Source organism: Dipodomys spectabilis, unplaced genomic scaffold, assembly GCF_019054845.1.
Source record: "Dipodomys spectabilis isolate Male_0828 unplaced genomic scaffold, ASM1905484v1 ptg000219l, whole genome shotgun sequence".
In the NCBI taxonomy this organism is placed as follows: Eukaryota; Metazoa; Chordata; class Mammalia; order Rodentia; family Heteromyidae; genus Dipodomys; species Dipodomys spectabilis.
The window spans coordinates 3,485,001-3,512,934 of NW_024870896.1; the positions used below are offsets into that span (position 1 = coordinate 3,485,001).

General features: G+C 40.4%; 1 protein-coding gene across 1 annotated transcript in view; it reads right to left on the reverse strand.

The window, feature by feature from the left end:
- Positions 1-27,934, reverse strand: part of Gabrg3 (gamma-aminobutyric acid type A receptor subunit gamma3) — a 343,533-nt gene that overhangs the window by 7,563 nt on the left and 308,036 nt on the right. The window contains exon 6 of the mRNA XM_042697459.1: positions 23,773-23,910. Coding sequence (XP_042553393.1) covers positions 23,773-23,910 — 138 coding nt within the window. The remainder of the gene's footprint in view (positions 1-23,772; positions 23,911-27,934) is intronic.

Here is a 27,934-nt window from a genome sequence, read left to right on the forward strand (position 1 = left end):
AAAAAATTATGCAGAGAACTAATTTATCATTTACTTTGCAAAATGAATAACTAGACAAAGAGAGCAATATCAAATCAGGAAAATGATCAACATGTGGGTGTTCTTAAACTGAAATTTTACAGCAGACATAGCTTTATGTGAGGCATTTTACTGCTCATGGAACAGACAGGAAAATAAATTGATATTAATTGATAGAGGAAGCAAACTTGCACATATGATCCACAGCAAGCCATGATTTGATAAACTCTTCTTAGTATAGTTTATTTGTATGTTGTATAACTAAAATCAAGGGTAACAGCTAAACTCAACCCTCAGAGTATTTTTTGTTTGTTTGTTTTGTTTTTGGTGCCAATCCTGGGTCTTGAACTCAAGGCCTACATACTGTCCTTGAAATGTTTTTGCTCAAGGCTAATAATGTACCACTTGAGCCACAGCTCCACTTCCTTTTATTTATTTATTTTTGTGGTTAATTGGAAATAAGAGTCTCATGGACTTACCTGCCTGAGCTGGTTTTAACCTTTAATCCTCAGACCTCAGCCTCCTGAGTAGCTAGGATTACAGACCTCAGCCACTGGCTGAGAGCCAATCATTTTAAGGAATATTATTCAAGAATAATAGACTTATCGTATACATAAACTCATGGGAACGTTTTATATTTTTATTTTCCTATACTCTAGCTTCTACAATATTGCTATCCATTTTTTTTTGTCTTTTAGGCAACCTCCTGCTGAATTGTTCTCTCCTTAACTTCCCCATTTAGGTCCTCTAGTCCTCTAGCTGCTGGATTCAACTTCCCAGAACTGAACTATCATCTGCACCTGGACACCTGTTTTTCTCACGTGCTCAAGGTAGACAATCAGAAGCTATCATTGACTCCTCCTCGCTTGTCAACAGTTTTAGCCGCCACCTCACTCTCAAATTCCTCTCCTGCTAGGCATCACTACCATCTCCATCACAGTTCTAGCAGTCTCTCAACATCCAATGCTCTTCTGCTCCCTGCCGTTCTATGTCCTGTCTCCAGAAGGATCGTTACTCAAATACAAAGATCACCATAGCCTTCTCTTTGCAACCCTTCACTAACATCATGGGATCCTTGTACAGCATTCACATGTTTACTGCACTCTACACCATTGCAAGGATAAGATCTTACCCCTTAAACTGGTTTCTTGGCATAAGCAATGCCCTTTTAAGAGGCAGCTGCCATCTCCTAAGTTGGTAAGCAATTCTCACTGTCTGCTTGTTCTTTCAGTTAAGCCTCATCATGCAATCCCGTTGAAAGGACAACTCACTGCAGTAGAGGTTCATCCTGTTCTAACTTGTTCCTGCTTTTTGTCTGGGTGTTCTGCATTAGAGTAATTGATTGAGTAAAAGAATTCTTGATGCCATTTCAAAGGAGCCAATCACTTAAGATTGTGAACCTAAGTTCTGGCCAATCAGAAGAGGAGGCAGTGGCACATGAGGGTTCACCCAGCGTGCGGTCGAATCAGACTCTTGTGCGTGGCACATCCTTCTGCAGGAGTAGGATTTGCCTTGCCAAGCAATTCCTCAGTCTTGGCTTTCATTCCGTAGTGACATTCCAGGTCCCCAGATCCATTCCTAACACCACCTTTGCATGAAACACTCTGTGGTCTACATTGGTGCTCAGACTTGTCAAGATCCCTCCCCCAGGCCTCCTAACCCCTCCCTCTCCTTCTGCCTACAATGTTCTGCATCCATTCTTGTCTCCCCCCCCCCCCCCAAAGTCTTCCTTCACACCCTCCCAATGACAGTGGTGAATTTTATCTTCAGAATTGCTAGTACTTGCCTTCAAATGGTTTGGGTTATAGACTATATCCCACCTTGTTTACCAGTATCACCTGATGATAAGCAATTCATGAATATTTATTGGGTGGAAAAGAATCCCACTTTCATTTAAGATTGGCAGGGAGATTAGTGGAGTCCACCTGAGAGCTATGATTTTTCAATAAACTGAAATTGTGTTTGCTGGATGCTTTTTGTTCTATTATAGCAATAGGCAGGAATGTTGATTTTTTTCAAAGAACAACATTAATTTGGGGACCACTTTTCCAAGAAACATTTAAAATCTCAAGCAAATTAACATTTGAAGACAAAGGACTCAGGATGACTCAACTGAGCTCATAAAAGAACACAAAATGAAGCCAAAGTGACATCACTTATCTGGGGGAGGGGGAAGAATGTAATTGAATTATGCTGCTTTTTTTCCCAAATGACCATTAATTTTTTTTTGACACAAAATTTCAGACAAAGCTGGAGGAGGAAAAACGAACAAAAACAAAATAACGCATGACAAATCGCCCTAGGAGTGATGCAGGGAGCCCAGATGCGAAGAATGAGGTGGCTTCTGCAATTACCAGCGTCATACATCTTATGTCAGAGACAGATGGACAGTTCCAACGCAAACGCACATTCTGATTTAGCAAATCCATCCGCTTTCTTCCTACCTGAAGGGAAGGGATGCCAACCCTCCCTGAGATCCGGCTTAACTGAGAGATCTTCCTGGACACTAGGCACCCGGCACGTTGCTAAGCACTGGTGCTAGACGGCGGTGTGAGTGACAGAGCAGTAGCAGCTCCAGTCAAAGTCCCTGCATTGGGTGTGCGGATGGAGGACTGTAGGAAGCTATCAGTGACAGGTAAGAGGGTGGAAAAAATACCCTTTATAGTTACCCTTTATAGAAAGGGAATGATGGCTACTTTATTTATTTACTTATTTATTTATTGTGTGCCCGTCCTGGGGTTTGAACTCAGGGCAGGGGCATTGTCCCTGAGTTATTTTTTGCTCAAGGTTAAGTCTCTAACACTTGATCTACAGCTCTATTTCCGGCGCGGGGGGTGGGGGGGGGGGTGCGTTAATCAGAGATCAGAGTTTTACAAACTTTTTGACATGAGCTGGATTTGAACCATAGTTCTCAGATCTCAGCCTCCTAGGTAGCTAGGATTACAGGAGTGAGCCACCAGGTACCTGGCTAAGAATGTTTGCTATGTTTTTTTAAAAAAATGCAAATCAGCCAGCTGCTGGTGGCTCATACCTGTAGTCCTAGCTACTCAAATGGCTGAGATCTGAAGATCTAGGTTGGATGTCAGCCTGGGCAGAAACATATGTGCAACTCTTGTCTCCAATAAACCAGCAAAATGCCAGAAGTAAAGGTATGGCTCAAATGATAGAGCACCAGCCTTGAGCAGAAGAAACATACAAGGAAATGAGGCCCTGAGTTCAAGTCCTGGAATATACACACATGTGTGCACGCACACACACACACACACAAAACTAACCAGACGGTAGGTAATACCCTTTAGGCCATCCCCTAAAATAACATTTCAAACAAATTCAAATTTAAAAAATTAAATTCACTATTGAAAAATTTTAAATTCACTAGTTTTAAAATTCTGTCAATCAAGTGATGTCATTTTTAAAAGTATAGTCCTATTTTAAGTAAAAAAAGATCATCCCAGAAAATTTAGAAAAGTCTTTTTGTAGAATTCTTTATATTATCTCCGTTGCTAATGTTTTGGAAATAAACCTGTCAGGATATGAAATAAGGATACTGGGTCAAAGTAACAATGTCTAGTCCTTACTGGAGTCTTCATGGGTCATGGGGGCTTTTTATCCAGCTCTGAAAACCCTAGACATGAGATAGGCCATTCTTTGAATTGCAGATAGATCATGCTGTTGAGTCCCAGGAAAGTTTTGCTACAGAGAATGCTTGCCCCTGAGTATTCCCCTAGATGGTTTGCTTTGCTCACCCCTGGTTGTTCCCCTGGATGGTTTGCTTTGCTTAACACTTTTGTTAAGGCTTGGTTCCTATCACAAGCATGTGGTTTTTACCTTTAAAAGCTTTGTGCAAGCTACTTTCTGGGCTGCAGGTCTTTGAGACAGGAGTCTACCTGCAGTTGCCATCTTTCTAATAACGACTCCTGATTCTAATAAAGACTCCCAATTCAACCTCTCAAGATACGGCTTCTCTGTTTCTCATGGTCACATTCCCATGTAACATATATATCATCCTCTGTGTATATATGTGTGTGTCTGTGTGTCTGTGTGTGAGAGAAAGACAGACAGACAGAGACAGAGAAGGTTGGAAGCTAATATATAATTTCAAACATCCTAATGAGTCCAAGGACTAGCCACATCTTCTAGAATTTACCCCAGCATTTTTGCTGTAGCGTACCATTTCAAAGCCATTATTCATTATTATTTCAAAGTCATTATTTCACGGTCACACCTCATTTTATAAGAGGTACTAAAACCATCCTTTAAATCCTCTTAAGCATGAAGGCAATTTTTTCCATTCTGAGGTAATCTTTTCTTTCCTTCTCTCCCTATTTTGATGTCTTTGCAAAATAGCCTAAAGTTACTGGCCCCACCCCTAAAACCAGTCAGCACCCAGTAATTAGCAAGTAATAGTCATCTTGGCTCAAAAAATGTCTAATCTTCCCCCATTTTTGTCTTCAGGTTCCCCCTGTCTTTTTGTTTTCTTTGGGTCATCTGTTCAGGAGTGTTAGGAAAATGGAGGAGAAAGGAAAAGTTCGGAGTTAAGTCTCAAAAGCCAGAGTTAGTCTCAACAGGCAGTGAGGTGCAGCAACCTTCCCACGGGAGTGGAGGTTGTGCCAGGAGGTGGGGTTGGAGTTGGAGTTGGGCTTTTATGGGGTCTGAACAAAGAGACAGAGATTAAGGCAAAGGATATTGGGGCTAGAGGAGGCAAGGACTTCCAGGGAGGCCCACAGTGGAATGGGACAGCCAGGCTCAGGTCAGATTGCCCCGCCTGTATGGCAAGCAGGTTTGTGTGGAACTGAGGTCTGATCCACAAAAAACAAGTACTGCTGGGTAGATGTCTACTTCCTAAATGATATTCAGTGACTAAACTCAGCCCATCTGTTTCACAAGAAGGTGTCTTGATACAGAAGACAGTATGGAGTGGTGAATACTGACAGTGATTCTAATGAAAACTGCCATGTTCACAATACAACCTACGATTCATGTTTACCAGAAAAGTTGGAGTCCAACATTAACTGGGCTCTAACTGGGAAAAGAGAATTGAAATTGAAGGTGACTCGTAATGATCAGAGAAGTAAAGGAGAAAATAAAGCAAATGTCCTCAACAACCAAGTTTTAAAATCTGAAAAAGAATAGAGAATTTAGGAGTGAAAAGGAGTGTATCCAGGCTTTGCTTCAGAAGCCACACTAGCTGGGGAAAAGAAAGGAAAGCCTAGAAAGGAACCAACGTGAGTCCAGTTAGCTGAGAGAAAGTTAAACAATGACATTCCATGCAAGATGAAGGGAGGGAGGAGGAATATGGATGGAAACAGCGAGAGGGGAGGAAGGGAAAAAAGGAAGGGAGAGGGAGCAAAAAGAGGAAGGAAAGAAGCAAGAAAGGGAAGGAGGGATGGAAGAAGAGAGGGAAAGGTAGAAATGAAGGAAAAGAAAACAAAGAAGGAGGAAAGAACAGGGACTAGAAGGGAAGGAGAAGGAAAGGAGTAAGGAAAAGGAGGAGGGAAATAGAAAAAAGAAAAAAGGAAGGAAGAAAGGGAGGGGAAAAGGAATGACTATAAAAATAATAATTAGGGACTGGGAAGGTGGCTCAGTGGTAGAGCGCTTGCCTTGCATGCATGAGGCTCTGGGTTCAATTCCTTAGCACCATATAAGCCAAAAGAAAAAAGCCGGAAGTGGCGCTGTGGCTCAAGTCGTAGAGCGAAAGCCTTGAGCTGAAAAGCTGAGGGACAGCGCCCAGGCCCAGAGTTCAGGGCCCAGAACCACCCCCCCAAAAAAATAATAATTAGCTACAATGAGGAGCAGGAGTATGATATGTCTGAGAGGAAGAGGAGACAGGGTCTGGCATCTGCGAGCAGGTCTGATCAGGCGATGGTGCTGGCTGCAGGCCTCACATGTACAGACAGATTTGATGCTTCTCTTATGAATGTAAAAACTACACAGAACATCAGACAAGGCCATTCATTGGCCACCACATACTGAGGGTAAAGCCAGATGACTTACCCAGACAAGCATAAACATGGTCTGTGCCGCCAGAATGTTCAAACCCTTTTCTGTCCTGTATCATATGTATAGACTCTGTTCCAAGATTACACCCGTACCTCAGTCTAAAGCTCCTTTCCTTCTGGGTAAGATTCACAGATGCAATTGCCTCTTTCCTATCCACTGTGCCAGATGCAGCTAAAAATCCTAGATATTGTATGCTATTATGTCTCCTGACAATTGGGACATGCCGGACGACTGCAATGGTAGACAACTCTGTTTGTGGGGACATCACTAATGACAGCATTAAGCCATAGAACCATATGGCAGCGCCATTCTGCTTGTGGCCTGTTGTGGGCCAGCATGTTGTCATGTGTATACGATTGCACAGAGAATGAGTGTGAAAAAACACTGAAATGTGGGGTGACGAAATGACCAGGAAGGTAACTTCAACCTGAGAAACAACATGGTGTTTAACCTCCTTGGGTGGTTTTCTTGCATCACTGAACTCACTGGAGATTCTAAAGGCCAGCAATCTGAAAATACCAACAAGGACAGACAAAACCAATACTCAAAACCGACACACAAACAAACATCAGCAGAAAATCAGGAAAAGTCCTGCCTTCTCTACAGAGAGGAAGGGAAAATGGGCAGTTGAATGAGATAGACTGCTTCCGTATAACTACTCTATGCTGGTCAAATACTATTTGGAAGGAGACAAACCAACACAGGGGTTCCCTACCTGCGGTCTACAGCAGGGATGGAGAGAAAGGCCACACAAAACTCTGAAACTCACCAAAGGAAGATGTTTTCCCCCTCCGGAAAATAACATGTGACATTTCAGGAGTGAGGGCATTCTTAACACATGGAGACTTTGGTGAGGGGGAGGGGAAGGGTGCAAATGAATGGCAATTGAGAGACCCATGAAAGTGACAACCAAGGGTAAATCAACTGTCTTTCAGAGACAACCAGAAAGAGATAGCTAAGAAGAACTCTTCTGGTCAAAACATCAAAGAAGTACAGTAGCGAACAAACAAACAAACCCTAAATGTTATGCCAGACCACAAGCAATGTGTGTACCAGGACAATTTTAAAACAATAAAGCGATGTAATTATACAAATGCCCAATGCTGCTCCTTCTGAGGGGATATAGAGAGTAGGAGATGACCCTAAAAATGAATAAGGCAAACACTGGATATCATTGAGAGCAAAAAAAACTCCTAAGGATCCAGAGTTACTGAAATACATAACCCCAAACACATTTTTTTCAACAAAAAGTATGAGATCAACAAATTAAAAGGCCCTAATTGAGAAAGTGTGCCTCATATATTGTAAAAAAACATACATATACCCCCCCCCCACACACACCACATATACACACACCACCAACAATAACGATACAGAACGATATAAACCTGGCCAAATTGAAAACAATTGGAATTATATTGTTCTTTAATTACAATAGAATTAAAATAGGAATCAATTGGGGCTGGGAAGGTGGCTCAGTGGTAGAGTGCTTGCCTTGTATGCATGAGGCCCTGGGTTCGATTCCTTAGCACCACATAAGCAGAAAAAAAAAAAAAAGCTGGAAGTGGTGCTATGGCTCAAGTGATAGCGTGCTCGCCTTGAGCTGAAGAGCTGAGGGACAGCGCCCAGGCCCAGAGTTCAGGCCCCATGACTGGACTCAAAAAAAAAAAAATTAAAATAGGAATCAACATAGAACCATTACTCAAAAGTTTCCAAATAGTTGTAAATAATCCATGAGGAAGGCTCAAAGGAAATAAATTATATATTAAATTAACTTAAAAGATATTCAGGTCTGGGCTAGGAAGATGGCTCAGTGGTAGAGCGCTTGCCTTGCATGCATGAGGCCCTGGGTTCGATACCTCAGCACCACATAAGCAGAAAAAAAAAAGCCAGAAGTGGCGCTGTGGCTCAGGTGGTAGAGCGCTAGCCTTGAGCTGAAGAGCTGAGGGACGGCGCCCAGGCCCAGACTTCAGGCCCACGACCAGACACCCCCCCCCCAAAAAAAAAGATATTAAAATCTAGGAGAACTCTATACTCAAAAATAACATACATCTGAAAAGGGAAGATGTCTGAAATTAACAGAGCTAATATACCACTCTAAAACATGTGAGAAGGAGAGCAAAAGAAAACCACAAGCAATTAAGGAAATAAAAACAGAAATTCAAAAAATAGAAAGTGGAGAATGAAGTCAAGAATATAATATATAGATATATACTGCAAAATTATAAAGAGTGAAGGAAGGGGTGGGTAGGGAAGGGATGAATGACAATGTCAAATGGTGAGACACTCATCAAGATATATTGTATTCATAAACCCCTTTGTTACTTGACAACTCCTTGTATAACTACTTAAAGACAGTAAAAAGGCAAATTAAAGACTCAGGTATGGAACTGTCACAATAAACTCCACCCCTGTATTAATAATATATGCTAATAAACAGAATAAAGCTTAAAAGGCTAAACAAAAAACAAAACAGAAATCAATAAGATTGATACATGGAGCAAATTAGAAAATCTCAAAGGAACACAGAAATGTTACTTTGAAAAATCAAGAAAATTAACCAATTACTAGGAAGATTGTTAAGAGACAAAGAGGGATGGGACAGAGAGAGAGAGAGAGAGAGAGAGAGAGAGAGAGAGAATGCATCAATATTAGAACTAAAATAGGAAACCGCAGACTTCGCAGGCTTGGCAGGGATAATTAGGGAATACTATGAACCTAAGTGTGACCATTGGGATGAAATAAACCAATTTCTACAAAACCACAAAGTAGCACAGAAAATTCAATCTGCAATAGAACATACAAAGAGCTCTATAGCCATTCAGTAAATTGAATTCATAATTTAAAATTTCCCCACAAAGAAATCCAGTCTGAGTTTATTTCTCAGAGAATTTTGCCAAGTTTTTAAAGCAGAATTGACTTGGATTTCACACAATCCCTTTGGGGAAAGAGGAAAAGGGGGCCTACTTTTTTTTCAATGTATCTAACCAGAATTACCCTAATATCAAAGCCAGACGAAAAGAAACTACAGATGAATATCCCTTAGGAATAGGAATGCCAGAACTTAAAATACTAACAAATAGAATTTGGTAATAGGCTGAAGTAATTGTGCATAATGAAGAAGTGGAATTTATCCTTGGAATCTGAAGTAAGTTCGGGGTATGAAAATCAGTCATGCCTATAATCCTAGCTACTCAGGAGGCTGAGATCTGAGGATGGAGGTTTGAAGCTAGCTGGGGAAGAAATGGTATAGGCAATTTTTTGGGGGGGAGGGGGGTCCGGTCGTGGGGCCTGAACTCTGGGCCTGAGCGCTGTCCCTCAGCTCTTCAGCTCAAGGCTAGTGCTCTACCACTTGAGCCACAGCGCCACTTCCGGCTTTTTTCCTTTTGCTTATATGGTGCTGAGGAATCGAACCCAGGGCCTCATGCATGCAAGGCAAGCGCTCTACCACTGAGCCACCTTCCCAGCCCTAGGCAAGTTTATAATAACTATTTCTACCCAACTATAAAATAGAAATAGGTAGAGCATTTTTCTTGATTTAAAATGATGAATTCATTCTTGTTTTATTCAATAGAATTTACTCTTTTTCCCAGTGACTATGGAGCAGGTTGTGAAGATACAGAATCACCCGGATGACAGAAGAATAGCAGGTGTGGAGTCAAAGACACCTGCTGCACAGACACCGCGTAAGCGCACAGGTGTGTTTTTGTGGCTAAGTCTTTCATCCATACAAAGAACACTATAAATATATGTCTGCAACAAATAGCTGTTCTGCATCAGGAAAACAAATGTTTTTGTAAAATGAACAGTTGTCATTTCATTGAGGCCTACCTGTCATTGTTTTGAAGATGCATTCCCTAGAAAACATCCTGTCTTCTTGTTTAATTAAAAGAAAAACAAAAGTGTAAGGAAAAAGAAGTCTGAATGGAGGTAGGAGGTAGGAGGGCCTGTGCAAATGTAACAGACACCCCACAATGCAATGCTGATTGGCTAGTGAAGGAATTCACCATGGCTGTGAGGGTTGTCTTCTGGCACCTGCTTCAAACCTGTTTCAAATGAGACTGATATCAAGTCTAAAGCATGTCTTTTGTAACATTCCTTTTATCTGTGACATTATCATTATTATTATTATTTAGAACTGGAACTCAGGGCTTTATGCCCATACTTGGTCTTTCTGCTCAAGGCTGGTGCTCTATCACTTGAGCCACACCTTGACTTTCAGCTTTTTTTTTTTTTGCAAGTTCATTGGAGATAAAAAGTCTCTGGGACTTATCTGCTTTGGCTGGCTTTGAACTGAGATCCTCAGACCGAAGCCTCCTTGAGTAGCTGAAATTACAGGCGTGAACCAGAGTGCTTGGTTTATGAATGACTTTATTGTAGAAGAAAGAAAAGGCATTGCAATTGCCTGATTCCACACCTAAGACCCGGGGAGCAGCTATGTTAAATTATTGGTTAAATCTGTTTTTAAGTTCTCATTAGGACTGTGGGCTTGCTTGCTCATATTTCATAAAAGATGTTTCATTCCAGTGCAACTTAATTAGTCTTGAGAAATGGACTAGCCAGACGCTGTATCTCTGGGCGAAGCCCAAATCTCCTTAATGGTCAAACAAAAGCCTTAGATATAAAAGAGCAATAGATTATCCCAACACAGCTTGATAGGGAGCATTTGAAAAGCAAAAGCACACAAAGCATACAAGATATTGCTAAAAAGAAATTCTTGAAAAGGGGGATAATGGTGACTTTGGCATCATTAGGAGTCCTAAGGAGAAAATTTAGAGGTCTATAAATCACTAATGTATCCCACACATTTGAAATAAGAACCCTGTGGGTGACAGAAGAAATTTCTAAATATCCCCGTGATTTTTGTTTTTTATTAGAGTGAAGCTTTTCCTCAGATGGTTTTCTGACAGATGGCACAATTGTGCTAGAGACTCCCCATAGTCAGGAATCAAGAGATAAGAGTCCAGAATTCCTTTCAGGGAATTTCCTCTAGTGACCTAAAGACCTGCCATTAGGCCCCACCCTGAAAATGTTCTGCCATCTGCCCACAGCTCTTACTTATGGACCAAGCCTTGCACATGTACACAGTTGGAGGAAAGTCAAGTTATTAAAATGAGAGCTAGGCCCTTGTGACTCATTCCTAGAATCCTAGCTCCCCAGGAAGCTGAAATCTGAGGATTGTGATTCAGTGCCAGCCTGGGCAGGAAAGTCCCTGAGACTTTTATCTCCAATTAACCAGCAAAAAGCTGGAAGTAGAGTTGTAGCTCAAGTGATGGAACACCAGCCTTGCAAAAAAGCTAAGCAACAGCACCCAGGGTATGATTTTAAGCCCCAATACTGGTGCATACATGTGTGTATGTGCATCCATACACACACACACACACATGAACTATACCAATAACTTGAAGTCATCATACTCCCTATAACATAGTAGAGATTTAAGACCTTTCTTTTCATTGGATGACTGCTGTAATATAAATCTGCAGTGGGGAAAAATGATACCAGACCTTATTCGTGCCAACAAAAACATTAGAAAGGGAAGCTCAAAGGCCACAATTGGATACTGGACTAGAGAAAATGAGATATACTGTAAACTTAATCTTGGGTACAGGAAACAAAATTAACTCTGTATAGCAGCAGTATTATGGTTAAACCTCTGGTTTAAGTGAGAGACTAAACTCAGTAGTTACACTTATTAGGAGTATAGCTTTTGTGTCTGATACTTTGCCAGATTCAATTTTTCATCTATAAATAGAGATAATGGCACGAGTCCTACCTCTCTCCAAGTGAATAGCAAGAACCAAATGAGGACCATAAAATGCTATAGTATACAAACATAATTGTCACCTTATACTAACTACTATACATTCCTTAGATTCATAGCAGAAGTAGTTGGTTACATAAGATTTTTAAGAGAAGATATATTCAGATCTGATTTCTCCCTCAGCATTTCAAATTTCTTAGCAGTTCATTAGCCAGGCAGCGATTTTTTCCCCTACATTTCCTCTCTGAATTAAGAGGCAGAGGGTGATTCACAGTGGGTTTGAAAGATTTTTCACTCAATCTTGTGAACAAAGATACCGTCACTATTTTTAGGATGATAACTCTAAAACCCAGACTGATTTATTATCCAGCTCGCATTCCGACAAATATGACAAAAAGTCTCACTCATAGACTTTCCTCTACTTGAACTATTCCATACATGCATTTCTATTTGCATCTAAGATGTAAAATTTATCACAATTACCTAGTAAAACATGTTTCAATGAATAGAAGTCTTGTAGCTGATTTAATGGACTGTTTACTCAGAAAAGCCAGTATGTAAATACCTCAACTCTTCCTCCCAGAAAGGACATTAAAGCAACAATAACAGAGCATTTCTATTTATAGGTGGAAATTCTGCACTTGGCATATGTTAGTTCACTTAAACTCATATCAGCCATATAAAAGCTAAGGCAATTTCCTTTTTGTGTAGAGAAGAGTGAACAGATGGGTCACAGGCATTTCCCAAGGTCACACAGCAGGTAAGTGGTACAGGTGTATTGAAATGAAGCTGGTTTGGCTCCAGGGTTAAAGCTTAACCCTTTTCATTGGACATTGTGGGAAAGTATTTACTGGAACATTGAATACTGACATTGATACCTTAAAACCCAAAAAACCCAAAAAACCAAAAAACCCTTCATAGGCAGAAATTTTGTTGGAGTTTGGAGAATCACTTCGAGTAGCTGCTAAACTAAACGCTTGAACCAACTTGAAAACTACCAGATGTGTGCATCTGGCTTTGTAGCCTTTTTCCATAGCCAGGAAGATCAGCATTTCATCCTCCTTGCTTTGATGGTATCAGCGCAGCTCTCCAAGGGAGCCTTGGTGAATGAAAATAGGCACTAGGAAAAATAAAAAGACCCGCTCAATTAATTTTTGAGCCCAAGGCTTCTGACTTGATCTCATCCTTCCACGCCGGAGAGTCTTTGTTAGGTCTGCTTCTGATACAAAACCACTTCTGCAATGTCTCGGAGCTGTTCCAAACAGGCCCTCCACTGAAAGCCGTGCTCTATATTTCTGTCCCTGTTTCACAAAACTTACTGCTTGATGGCTTTACATCCAGGATAAAAGATCAGGTGTGCTGCTCAAATTCTTTTAGATGACTGACCTAAGGCTCAGACTCATATGGGAAACAACGGTCATGTGGCAAAGAAATGGTCTAGCTTGCAGCTCCCTTAAGGGCTTTAGCATGAGAAGGGGAGAAGACTTCCTGCAGAGATCACAGAATCAATCTCTCCCCTCCCCTCATTTTCTTTGAGTCTGAACACATTATTATTTTGCCTGTATTTCTGAATACTTGTATTATTTTTAAGTAGTGGTGTAGAGGAGCTGTCATTCAACATAGCCGTTTATGAAGACAGGGCCTCTTGATCCGTCAACCCTTCTAGCATTCTCCCAAGCCACCCCTTCCCTTACTGATCTTCATTTGGGGTTATCTAGTGGAACTTTTTGCCATTTAACAAAGCAGTGTATGTATATAATGCATCTTGATCCGTGTCATGGCTTTCACATCTTCACCACCCTTCAACTCACTTCCTTTGTATTTCTCAGTCCTGTGGTATAGACAATGAATTCTTGCCTGCTTTCTCCCCCCTTATTTTTTTTTACCCTTCCCCTCGGCCCCGCCCTCCGCTCTTGCAAGTATCCATTTCCTGCTACTTAAATTCTGTTGGATTATGACTTAGTCTCTTAAAAGAGTTATACTATTTGTGCTCTCCATAGACTCTATGACACTTCAGTTAATTCCATTCTAACCCCTTGCTTACTAGACAGTGTGCTTACTTGTGGACTTAGAGGTACATTCTAGCTACTGAAAATGAGAAAAAACCATGCAACCTGGGTTTCTCTAGGCCTGGCTTACTTCACTTAATGTAATATTTTCCAAGTCTTTCCATCTCTTTTCATTCTTTCTGATGGATGAGTAGAGTCCCGTTGTGTGTGTGTGTGTGTGTGTGTGTGTGTGTGTGTGTGTGTGTGTGTGTGTGTGTGTGTGTGTGTGTGTGTGTGTGTGTGTATGTGTGTGTGTGTGTGTATGTGTAATATTTTCTTGGTCTATTATTATTTTTGTTGTTTTGTTGTTTGTGGGGCTTGAACTCAGAGCATCACTGTCCCTGAATTTTTGTGCTCAAGTTTAGCGCTCTATCACTTTGACCCACAGAGCCACTTCTGGTTTTCTGGTGGTTGATTGGAGATCAGAGTCTCACAGACTTTCCTGCTCGGGCCGGCTTGAACATTGATCCTCAGATCTCACCCTCCTGAGTAGCTAGGGATATAGGTATGAGTGAGCCTGAGCACTGTTCCTGAGCCTTTTTTTTTCTTCAAGGCTAACTCTCTACCATTTGAGACAGCTCCAGTTCTGGTTTGTTGTTTTTCATTTGTTTGGGGTTTTTTTTGACAGTTAATTAGAGATAAAAGTCTCCTGGACTTGGTCCCCCAGATTGGCTTCCAAATCAGATCTCAGCCTCCTCAGTAGCTAGAATTGGAGGTGTGAGCCACAGGCACCCAACATTTAGGATAATTTTAAGCTTTTTAAAAAAATTTAGATGTTGCCATTATTTAAATCTCTATGCTATCTATTTTGAGAATCTAATTACAAATTTACTACTGTCTTAACTTTGTTTTTGTTTATATTTTTCTTTTTTTTTTTAAATTTAATTTAATTTTATTTGTGAACATACTGTACAGAGGAGTTACAGTTACATGGGCAGGATAATGCGTACATTTCTTACCAAGCATTGCAGCCTCCTCCTTTGTTTACCCTTCACATCCCTTCCCAGCCTCCCCCTCCCCCCCTAATCCTAATCCCAAGCCTTCTCCTTCCCCCCCCCCCCGCCCCCTCCCCGCCCCCCCCCCCCCCCCCGCACCAACCCCCGTTCGTTTTGGACATGACAACTTGTACTTCTCATTGTTGCAACAGGTCCACCTGTATCCTTAAACAACTGGTTTTTCCCCATCTCCTCCACAAGTTATACTGACATCAAATATAGTGAAAGCAGGGGTTATACTGTGGGGGAGGGACATACAAAGCAACAAAGAGATAATCTTATAAATGTGTTAGAAACACATGCATGAAAGAAAAAAACATTAAAATACACATCTAAGGGTTCATTTTCCTGACATCACATTATCTGACCTTTTCCGCTTGACTCATACATATACTAGATATTACAAATAAGGGAAACCATGGGACCTACGTTTCTTTGGGCCTGGCTTACTTCACTTAATGTAATTTTTTCCAAGTTTTTCCATTTCCTAACAAATGGGGCAATGTCATTCTTTCTGATGGAGGCATAGAATTCCATTGTGTATATATACCACATTTTCTTGATCCATTCATCTACTGAGGGGCATCTGGGTTGGTTCCATATCTTAGCTATGGTAAATAATGCTGCAATAAACATAGTTGTGCTGGTAGCTTTAGTGTGGTCTTGTTTGTAAACATTAGGGTAAATGCCCAAAAGTGGGATTGCTGGGTCATAGGGGAGCTCTATGTGAAGTCTTTTGAGGAACCTCCATACTGCTTTCCAAAGTGGTTGAACAAGTTTACATTCCCACCAACAATGAAGTAAGGTTCCTTTCTGTCCACATCCCCTCCAGCATCTGTTGTTGTTAGAGTTCTTGATTTTTGCCATTCTAACTGGAGTGAGGTGATATCTCAATGTTGTTTTGATTTGCATTTCTTTTATGGCTAGGGATGTTGAACATTTCTTCATGTGTCTATTGGCTATCCTTCTTTCTTCTTCAGAGAAGTTTCTCTTTAAGTCTTTCGCCCACTTATTTATTGGGCAGTTGTTTCTTTGAGGTTGTTGGGGGGTTTAATTTTTTGAGTTCCAAGTATATTTTAGATATGAGACCCTTGTCCGTTGTATGGCTAGTAAAGATCTTCTCCCAATCCGTGGGCTTTCTATTGATCTTGCTAGCTATGTCATTTGCCCTGCAGAAGCTCTGCAACTTTATGCAATCCCATTTGTCCAACCTTTCTTTGATTTGTTGTGTTTCCGGGTCTCTATTCAGAAAATTTCGGCCTGAGCCAAGGAGACCTAGGGTTTCTCCTATTCCATCCTGTAATGTTTTCAGAGTGTCTGCTTTGAGTTCAAGGTCTTTGATCCATTTGGAGTTGATTCTGGTGCAGGGTCTAGCTTAAGTTTTCTACATGTAGTTAACCAATTTTGCCAGCACCATTTACTGAAGAGGTTGTCTTTCTTCCATTCTATTGTTTTAGCTCCCTTATCGAGGATTAGATGGCTATAGGTCTGTAGGTTCATTTCTGGGTTTTCAATTCTATTCCATTGGTCCTGAGGTCTGTTCTTATGCCAATACCAAGCTGTTTTGATTACTATGGCTTTATAGTAGTTTGAAGTTTGGTATTGATATTCCTCCAGCAATGTTCTTTCCATTCAGGAGCGTTTTTGCTATTCGGGGTCTTTTATTGTTCCATATGGATTTTTGGATTGCCTCTTCTATTTCCTTGAAGAATGAGGTTGGAATTTGGATAGGTATTGCGTTGAATTTGTAGATAGCCTTGGGAAGTATTGCCATTTTCACGATGCTAATCTTTCCAATCCAGGAGCGTGGGAGGTTTTGCCATTTTTTAAGTTCTGTGTTGATTTCCTTTTTCAAGATTTTAAAGTTTTCATCATATAGGTCCTTCACTTCTTTAGTTAAGTTAATTCCTAGGTATTTTATTTTTTGTGGGGCTATTACAAATGGAGTTGCTTTCCTAACTTCAGCCACACTTTTCTCATTGTTGGCATACAGAAAAGCCGTTGATTTTTGGGGGTTAATTTTATAACCTGCTACTTTGCCAAAGTTTTGAATCAGCTTGAGTAATTTGGGAGTGGAGTCTATGGGATTCTTTAAATACAAGATCATGTCATCTGCAAAGAGGGAGAGTTTTATTTCTTCTTTCCCTATTTGGATCCCCTTTATGTCTGCATCTTGTCTTATTGCTGTAGCTAGGCATTCTAATACTAGATTGAAGAGAAGTGGAGAGAGTGGGCATCCTTGTCTTGTTCCTGAGTTAAGAGGAAATGGCTTTAGTTTTTCACCATTGAGTATAATGCTGGCTGTAGGTTTGTCATATACAGCCTTTATTGTATTGAGGAATGTTCCATGGATTCCTAATTTTTCCAAAACCTTCATCATAAAGGGGTGTTGGATCTTGTCGAATGCTTTTTCTGCATCTATTGAGATAACCATGTGGTTCTTATTCTTGCTCCTGTTGATGTGATGAATAATATTAATTGATTTGCGTATATTGAACCAGCTTTGCATCCCTGAAATGAATCCTGTTTGATCGTGGTGTATGATTTTTTGGATGAATTGTTGAAGTCGATTGGCCAAAATTTTTTTGAGAAGTTTTGCATCAATGTTCATCAAAGAAATGGGTCTATAGTTCTCTTTCTTTGATGAGTCCCTGCCTGGTTTTGGGATGAGGGTTATGATGGCTTCATAGAATGTGTTCGGTAGTGAGCTTTCTCTTTCAATTTCATTGAAGAGTTGGAGGAGTATTGGTGTGAGCTCTGCTTTGAAGGCCTTGTAAAATTCCGATGTAAAACCATCTGGTCCTGGACTTTTCTTAGCTGGGAGGTCTCTTATTGCTGTTTCTATTTCAATGCTTGATATGGGCCTGTTAAGCTGGTTTAACTCATCTTGGTTTAGTTTTGGCATGTCAATATTTGGTAGGAAGAGGTCCATTTCTGTCAAGTTCTCAAACTTATTAGCATAAAGTTTTGAGAAGTATTCCCTTATAATGTTCTGAATCTTGGTTGTTTCCGTGGTGATGTTTCCATTCTCATCTCTCAGTTTATTAATTTGGGTGTGTTCTCTTCTTTTTCTGATAAGATTTGCTAAGGGTCTGTCAATTTTGTTAAGTTTTTCGAAGAACCAACTCTTTGTTTTGTTGATTCTTTCTATAGTTTTTTTGGATTCTAATTCATTTAATTCTGATTTAATTTTGATTATTTCTTTCCGGCTACTGGATTGGGGTTTATCTTGCTGCTCTTTTTCAAGGAGGTTTAGATGTGTCATTAAATTGCTAGTTTCAGATCTCTCCAATTTGTTGATGTAGGAGCTCAGAGCTATAAACTTGCCTCTGAGTACTGCCTTTGCTGTGTCCCAGAGGAGCTGGTAATTTGTGTGTTCATTTTTGTTGAATAGCATGAACATTTGAATTTCCTTTCTAATCTCTTCCATGACCCACTCTTGATTCAGCAGTGTGTTGTTCAGCCTCCATGTGATACCGGACTTTGGTGGCTTTTGGTGTTGAGTTCTAATTTTATTCCCTTGTGGTCAGAGAGAATGCAAGGTATAACTTCAATGTTTCTGAATTTAGACAAGTTTGCTTTGTGGCCTAAAATGTGGTCTATTTTAGAAAACGTTCCATGTGCTGCTGAGAAAAACGTGTATTCTGATGCTGCTGGGTGAAATGTTCGGTAGATGTCTGTTAAGTCTAGTTGATCTATGCAGCTGTTTAGATCTGCGGTTTCTCTGTTGAGTTTTTGCCGAGTTGATCTATCTAGTGGGGAGAGTGGTGTGTTAAAATCCCCAACAATTAATGTCTTTGGATCTATATGGGATTTGAGGGAAAGTAGTGTTTCTTTGATAAATTTGGGTGCTCCATTGTTTGGCGAATAGATATTTAGAATTGTAATATCCTCCTGAAGGAGAGATCCTTTAATTAGTATGTAGCGACCTTCTTTATCTCTTCTCACGAATTTTAATTTGAAGTCTATTTTATCTGATATTAAGATTGCAACTCCCGCCTGTTTATGGGGGCCGTTTGCTTGGTAGATTTTGTTCCAGCCTTTAACATTGAAAATGTGTTTGTTTTTATGGGCAAGATGTGACTCCTGCAGGCAGCAGATAGAAGGGTCTTGTTTTTTAATCCAACTAGACAGTCTATGTCACTTAATTGGAGAGTTCAGTCCGTTAACGTTAAGAGATAGGACTGAGAGGTATTTGGGAGTTCCTGCCATGTTATCCACCTTCTTGGGGGCTGCGAAAACTGGGTTCTTCCTATGGTTCTTGGATTCTCAGTTTGGGTGCAGTTTCTTGGCCTTTGTTGCGGTCTTGTTGGTTTTCTATGTGTAGGACATCTTTAAGAATCTTTTGTAGGGCTGGTTTGGTGGAGGTGTATTGTTTCAATTTTTCTTTGCTATGGAAGGTTTTTATTTGGCCTTCAGTTATGAAGGAAAGTTTAGCTGGGTACAGTATTCTTGGTTGATAGTTGTTTGTTTTTAGGGCATGGCATACATCATTCCAGGCTCTTCTTGCTTTGATTGTCTCTGCTGAGAAATCTGAGGTGATTCTAATTGGTTTCCCTTTATAGGTGATTAACCTTTTCTCCTTGACAGCTTTAAGGATCTTTTCCTTGGTCTGAGTTGATCCTGTGTGGATTATAATGTGACGGTGGGATGTCCTATTCTGGTCTGGTCTATTGTTTATATTTTTCCTACAATTTTCTTTCTTTCTTTTTTTTCTTTTGTCAGTCCTGGGGCTTGAACTCTGGGCCTGGGCGCTGTCCCTGAGCTCTTCAGCTCAAGGCTAGCTCTCGACCACTTGAACTACAGCGCCACTTCCTGCTCGGGCTGCTTTGAACTGTGATCCTTAGATCTCAGCCTCCTGAGTAACTAGGATTACAGGCATAAGCCACCACTGCCTGGCTGCAAATTTGGTATTTTTGTATTTATTGATGACAAAATCAAATGGTAATACCTTTTCCTTTCATTAAGGTGTGGGATTTTCTTTTCAATATTTCTAATGTTTCCTATTTCTTTTGATAAATTCCTCTTCTCTGTTAAAATTATCTGCGCTTTCATTAATTATCATCCCCTGCTGTTTTCTTAATGTTACATTCTGAAGTCCTTGTTGGCTAATTTCTACATCTTAATCACCTGTGGGTATTTTTCCTCCTCTCTACTGTTTTTGTGTTCCTTTGGGTTTTAGTTGTTTGGCTACAACACACATTTTTGTGTATACATTTGTTAAGAAAAGAATTTTCATTAACTTTTGTTGTTATTTTCCAGGACGGTGGATTTGGAGTTAATCACCTTAATACAATCAGGAGCTGGGGGACACTCAAGGCTGAGCTGCACCTTGATGAGATTTTGTTTTCTGTGTATTTCTCACTCACTCAAAGATAACACTTCTGGGTTCTTCCTGACAGCTCAGAGTGCTCAGGAAAGCCCCTCTTCCTGTTTGAGCTGAGCAATGATCTTGGTGCTGTCAACACTGAGTTTTAGCTATCCCTTTTCTCCTTGTCTTTATAGTTTCAGAGCTGAGAAAAATGTCTGAAGTATGGGATTTATTTTCTTTTCCTTTGTTTCTTGAGAAAATGGCTTTTAAGGCTAGTTTATTGAATTTTATTTCAAAGAAACAACTTTTCATACTGACTAATCATCTTCTCCTCCTCTTCCTCCTCTTCTCCTTCCTCTTCTTCCTCCTCTTCCTCTTCCTCCTCCTCCTTCTTCTGTTCCTCCTCTTCTTCCCCTTCTTCATCTGCCTCCTCCTCTTCCTCCTCCTCCTCTTCTTCTTCTTCTTCCTCCTGCTCTTCCTCCTTCTCCTCTTCCCCTCTTCCTCCTTTTCTTCTCTCCCCATCCTCCTTTTGTGTTGTGTTACTGAGGTTTAAACTCAGGGCCATCTGCTTGTTAGGCAAGTGTTCTACTGCTTGGGTCACATACCCACCTATTATTAATTTAGTTGTTTTTTTTCACAGAGCATCTCATTTTTGCCTAGTGCAGGCCTCTAACTGCCATCCCCCTACTTATGCTTATGAAGTAGCTGGAATTTCCGATACTAGACACTTTGCTCATCTTATGCCAACCTCTAAAGAACCTGAAAGAGAGCTACAGTTTGGATCTGGAATGTGTCCTGAAGCCCCATGTATGAAAACTTTATTCTCCAGAGTGCTTCTATTGGGAGGTGGTGAAACCTTTCTCAGGTGAGGGAGGTCTTTAGGTCATTGATGGGAATACCCAGGAAGAGAATACTCCTTTCTTTATCTCTCTTTTGCCTCCTAGGCATGAAGAGAGTGCCTTCTACCAAGATATATGCTCTTATCACAAGCCCCAAATTACAGTGCCAATTGATCATGGAGCAAACTCTGAAGCAGTGAGCCTTGTTTCTTTATAAACTGATTTTCTCATGTATTTGCTACCATGATGCATAGCTAACGCAAAGAATTATTTGCATTTTCAACCTTTTAAAATAAATACAGGCCAGGCGCCAGTGGCTCACCTGTAATCCTAGCTACTCAGGTGGCTGAGATCTGAGGATCATGGTTCAAAACCAGCCCGGGCAGGAAAGTCTGTGAGACTCTTATCTCCAGTTAACCACCAGAAAACCAGAAGTGGTGCTGTGCTGCTAGTGATAGAGCACTAGCCTTGAGCTGAGGACAGCGCTCAGATCCAGAGTTCAGGCCCCATGACCAACCAAAAAAAATACAAGTATTAACAAATCAATTTATTAGTTTACATACAGCCAACAATTGACAGCTATCCTTAATAGAGTTGTGTAGTGTTTAGAGGCTCATTGATGGATAGCAGTACATAGATTCATTTGTGGAACACTCAAGGCTCATACCTAACGAGGAGGCTCAGACCTGGAGGACTGCAGTTTGAAGTCAGTTCAAGGCAGAAAATTCCCTGAGACTCAATTTCCAATTAATTAGCAATATGTTAGCCTGGAAGCATGACTCAAATAGTAGAATACCTGTGTTGAGCCAGAAAGTTGATCAGGAACCTGTGGCCCTGAGTTCAAGCCTCAGTATGGGCACCTGAACAGATTACTTTGTGAAAATATAAACTGGCTATTTTTCTTCTTTTTTTATTGTGAAAATACCATACAGAGGGATTACAATTACATGGGCAAGGTAATGAGTACATTTATCATCAAATATAATCATACAAAAGATAGGTTTTCCAGAAGTGGCGCTGTGGCTCAAGTGGTAGAGCACCAGCCTTAAGTACAAAGAGTCTCAGGGACATTGCCCAGGCCCTGAGTTTAAGCCCCACCAACAACCAGCAAACAAAAACAACAAACCCAAAAGATAGGTTTGGGTAATTACACAAATGGACAGATGGTATGGAAATTTATGTTTGTCCAACATTTAGACAGTAAGATCTTAGATTCATTAGGATTTCTTTATGGGCCACAATAGCAACCAGCAGAATTCCCTAATCCCCAGTTCCATAATTCCGTCTGTTGGCTACTTTCCTGAGCTAGGTTTTCCTTCAACTCAACTCAAAAACCTTGAGCAGAGAGCCAGGTGTGTTTGATCTGCCTTTGCATTTTTATTTTTATTTTTTTGCTTGCCATTTGCTTTTGGAGAATCCTGGGAAGAGAAGTGAGGCTCCTGCTCTTGGCACATGAATACTGGAACAGCCCTTCCTGCAGGTCACCCTTTTCCTCTAGCCTTACATCCTAAAACACTAATGGTACTTTCCAACCTCTCAGAGAGAGAAATAGTGTTATTAATGCAGGTGGGTCTGAATTGGGAAGATCTTTCCCTCTGTGAGTTCATTTAAATAAGTTCCAATACTCCATTCTCCTCATCCTATTACTGTTTAATATTTAAACACAGATCCAAGTTCTCAGTTTTGCCACTGACAAACTCAGAGGAAATCCACCTTTTTTCTTTTTAATGTAGCCTTTCTTGGCCTCTCCTTCCTGGTGTCTGGTGCCAGTACTTGGGCCTGGGTGCTGTCCCTTTACTTTTTTGTTCAAGGCTGGTGCGCTACCACTTAAGCCACATCTCCACCTTCAGCTTTCTTTTTGCTGGTTAAATTAGAAATAAGAGACTCACAGAATTTCCTACCCAGGCTGGCTTCAAACTGTGATCTTCAGATCTCAGCCTCCTGAGTAGCTAGGATTACAGATGTGAGCCACCAGTGCCTGGCTTGGGGCTCTTCTTGATGTGCAAATGTCTTTCTCATGCAATTTTGCAATTAAACACATTAAAATTAACTATAAAAACTGATGTCCTACTCTAGTTATTATTATAAGCTGTAAGGAGTCAATGATATTCATACTAACAAAGAGTAAGAGCTATACAAATCCTGGCTTGAAACACCATCTGACCCCACACCCTGCCAGAAGAAAATCAGTTAAAATACAGTGGGCCTCAGAATAAGTAAATACTGAAAACAAAAAGAAGCACATGAAGACAAAGCAAAAAAAAATTTAAAAAGATATTCAAATATATTAATTGGAAAAGTTTTGCTTTTCATCTAGTTGCATGCTTTTATTATGCACAAATGATCATCTAACAGAAATATAATTAGTAGGTAATTATTTGGATCATGTGTAGTCTACTGGAAAAGAAATTCAAAATTTAAGATAAAGTTTAGAATTACAAAAGGAAAATTCTAGGAAATTAAAATTCAAAAGACATTTCACACGAGCTCCTTTTGTGAATTCTCAGTAATATTTGGCTCTTAATTTGCATAGGGAAAGTTACATAACTCTCACCAGTAGTAAACATATAAAAATATGGTCAGTAATCCCAGCTAGGTTGCTAGTCATAATACAAACATAAATTTGATTGAAAAATACAAATCAATTCTAATTACCCATCTCTTATTCCAACCAACACATTTAAAAAATATTTCTTGATAGATAGATAGACAGACAGACAAATAGAAACTTCTCCTTAGGCTTAGGGAGGGAAGCTCAAACATCCGCTCTGGGCTGTACCCCTCGAGGTTCCCCTACCTGCTGATGTGGTCACAATCTCTGTGGTGTTTCTGAGGCCCATGAAGTCAAACTGGTAAAGCCGCCATGATTTCTGATCCGCGGCCTCCACTGAATTTTTTCTCCATCTATAAATCATTTCTTCTTTGGGATAGCCATCTAAAAACACGAAGAAGAAGCAAATATTAATGCTCAGAAGTACAGGTTTTTATAAATCATTCAAAAAAACCTAAAATGAAACCCTGAAGTCTGGCTAGTTATTAGGAGTTAAAGTTTTAGGCCACATGTGTTCTCCCACTTTGCCTGTAGAGGCATAGAGAAAGGACAGATGCCATCAAGGCCTGCACCAACCTTCACCATCAGCAAGGCCTTCCTTGCTCACTTACAAGCCTGTCCATGGAACCTAGGATGTGGTGAATAGAGAGACCATTGTCTCTACTCTTTAACTTTGAAGAGCTAGCTTCCATCATCCTTCCAAGAGTATAGGTGTTTGTCAGGGTGTCAGTGGATACTCTCCCCATCCCCCACCTCCACAGAATACTTTCCATACAAATCAAATCAATTCTTCCACACTCATTTTACCCTCCCTCTGTACCTTACACACACACACAGAACTGAATGCATGACCATCTCAGGAATGATGAGTTTAATAAGATAATCACTGCAGGATCCAAGGGCTCACTGATACTTTGTATCTGCTGTGATTGACAAATGATTAGACCCTACAGATTGCACATGAAGGGAGCCTCGTCCCCAGCAGAGCCTCACGGAAGTCATGGGGGCAACCACTGATAACAGTAATGTCTTTATTGAGATCGTGGTTAATTTTCTTAAGACTGGATCCTATCATATGATAGTGAATTCATTCTCCAGGGACTAATTAGTTACTACAAAGTAGAGTGCTATCCAAGGGATCATCCTCTCTCTCTCCCTCTCCCTCTCACCCACACCTCTCTCTCATACATATTTATTCTGCTCCCATTCCCTCTGTCTTGATTTCCCACCGTGACCAGAAGCATCCTGGAACCAGAAACCAGAGCCAAACAAATGGGAAAGAATGCTCTTGATTCCTGCAGAACTAGGAGTTGAACAGATTCCTTGGTGAATGACCCAGCCTCCGTTGTTTTGTAACGTCAACAGAAAACTAGCTCAAGTTTGATGTCAGTCTCTAGTGTCCATGAGCATATTTGGAACTCTTTCAGATCAGTTCTCAGGAATTACTTTAGGAAGCAAAATCTTGGTGCTTTCCTTGCCTGAGGGCCAGTATTGGTGACCTGACTAGAGCTGGGACATCATGAGCAGTTGTTCTGTCCTGTCGTACTAGGGCTGTTCCTGATTAGTGGCCCCCTGACCTTGAGCCACATAGTGGTCAAATAGCTTCTTCCCTGACTCCATTTCTATTCCTGGATACTCCAGAATTATTCTTGGAAAACACTACTGTGCTAGGGGGCTCTCTGACCTGGTCAAAAGACTGATCTAGTGTATTTGCTCTCTGTAAGATCCTATCTCTCGTTTTTTTTTAAATAGGGATACAGGTGGAGCCATTGCAACAATGAGAAGTACAAGTCATTATGTTGAAAACAAACTTTAAAACTTTGGTGGGGGGGGGAGGGTTGGGTGGGGGGTAGAGAGGATGGGAAGGGATGGGAAGGGGAAACAAAGGAGGAGGCTACAATGCTTGATAAGAAATGTACTCATTATCTTGCCCATGTAATTGAAACCCCTCTGTACAGTATTTTCACAATAAAAAATAAGTAAATAAAAAGAAAAAAAAAGATCCTATCTCTAACCTCTGCAGGGAGTCTGCCCCACAAGGCATGCTTCACTTCCAAGAATAGTTCTAGGTCCCAGACTGTCACCCAGTACTTTAACAGCATTGGCATTATTAACTCTATACCAATTCATGAAGATGCTGAAGTCATAACTCTGGAGGGAAGAACTGCATTCATAATTTTGAGACATATGGATGTATATACACTTAAGCAAACATTAATAAAGTGATAATTGGTAACATTGATGATTAGCCATTTGCATCAATTTGTCTTAAAGACAATCTCCTTTATGGTTTATGTCTCTCTTTTCTGTTTAACATTGTGGACTGAAGTCTGTTGTTCAGAGACTGAAATACAGCACATGAATGTCTCTTGTTTCATGATTGTGTATTGCTCTCTGAAATTATGGTCAGCATTGAGGAACAATGCTTGTGCTCTACTGTTTGAGTCACACCTCCACTTCCAGCTTTTTACAAGTCAAGTGGTGATAAGAGTCTCTTGAATTTGTGTATCTTGTCTGGATTTGAACCAAGATCCTCAGATCTCAGCTTTTCTGTCACTACAGTTTATCATAGCAAAGGACATGCTAGTTTCTCCCACCTTCTGTTCTGTCCCCACAATGTGGTGGCTGAGCTGAAATTGGCTCTTAGAGGCATCTGTGGCAGCAGTACCTGCTCTTCAGGTGCATTCCCTGGCTCCTACCACAAAGAAGCCCATTGTCAGAAAGCATTTTCTAAGCTGGACAACAATGACTCATGTTCTTAATCCTAGCTACTCAGGAGGCTGAGATCTGAAAATCATAGTTGGAAGCCAGCCCAGGCAGAAAAGTCCATAAGGTGATTTTTAAAATAAGTTTTTTATTGTGAGAATACTGTACAGAGGAGGGGTTACAGTTACATGAGCAAGTAATGAGTACATTTCTTATCAAGCATTGTTGTCTCCACCTTTGTTTTTTCCCTACCATCCCTTCTCACCCATCTTCACAACTGCACTCCCCCCCAACTCCCCTCCCCCCACCTAAATTGTAAAGTTCATTTTTCAACATAGAATCTTGTACATCTCATTGTTGCAATGGGTCAACCTATATCCCTGTTTAAACATTTTTTTCCCTTCCTCTCCCCAAATCATACCAATATCAAATACAGTGAAAACAGGGGTTATACTGTGGGGGAGGGACATACAAAGCAACAAAAAAATCGTGTGGTACCTTATAAATAGGTTAAAAGCAGTAGCAAGAAAGAAAAAACCATTTGTGTCCTTATCTTGGGGTTCATTTCCCTTAACATTCTTGCCTCCAATTAAGCACCAAAAATTTGGAAGTGGAGGTATGGTAGAGCACTAGTCTTGAACCCTAATACACTCTTGGTGGGAATGTAAACTTGTTCAACCATTCTGGAAAGCAATATGGAGGTTTCTCAAAAACATAGTACTACTGTATGACTTAGCAATTCCACTCCTGAGCATTTATCCAAATGATTACTGACAAGTATACAGTAAAGCCAACAATACAACCATGTCCACTGCAGCACCATTTACCCCAGCCCAAGTATGGAATCAATCCAGATGCCCCTCAATGGATGAATGGATCAATAAAATGAGATATGCATACACAATGGAATTTTATTCATCCATTAGAAAGAATGATATTGTATCACTTGCAAAGACATGACAGGAACCTGGGAAAATATGTTAAGTGAAATACATCAAGCCCAGAGAGACAGTTGCCTGTTTACCTCCTGTATATGTTTTATAAACATATAAGTAAATAAGTTTATAAACATATAAGTAAATACATTGGGTGGTATGCAAAGGTACACCAATATATTAACTGAAATGTGGTAGATCCAAGGGAGATCTCAAACAGTATAATTCCTTAGGAACGCAAAAATCATAGTTCAGCAAAACAAACATCAGGAAATGAGTGCTTGAAAGGGTTGGGGTAAGGTCCAGGGGAGAAAGATAGAGGGATGAAAAGAAGAAAGGGGAGAATCAAGTCAAGAATTCATTGTACTGGGACAGAGCGAAGGGAAGGGGTGACACTGTCCAAAAGGAAATGTTCTCTCTACCGGACTTTTGTAACTGTAACCCCTCTGTGGATTACCATATAATAACAATCATTTTTTTTGACAAAGAACTCAATGTATATCCTACAAAATGAAGAAAAGTGAGAGAAAGGATGGTTTGAGAGGGATGGGAGAGGGGGTTGAGGGGTGCCTTGATCGAGATGCATTGTGTTACATAAGCTACTTTGTTAAATGGCAACTCCTTTGTACAATGACTTAGAGATAATATATTTTGTTAATCCAGTAAAGTACCCCTGGAAAGTCATGATCTTAACCATACCCATAGATTATTCAGGAAACCTGATAAATCTTGTTTATGTTTCTTCTGACTTGTCTTTCAGAACAACT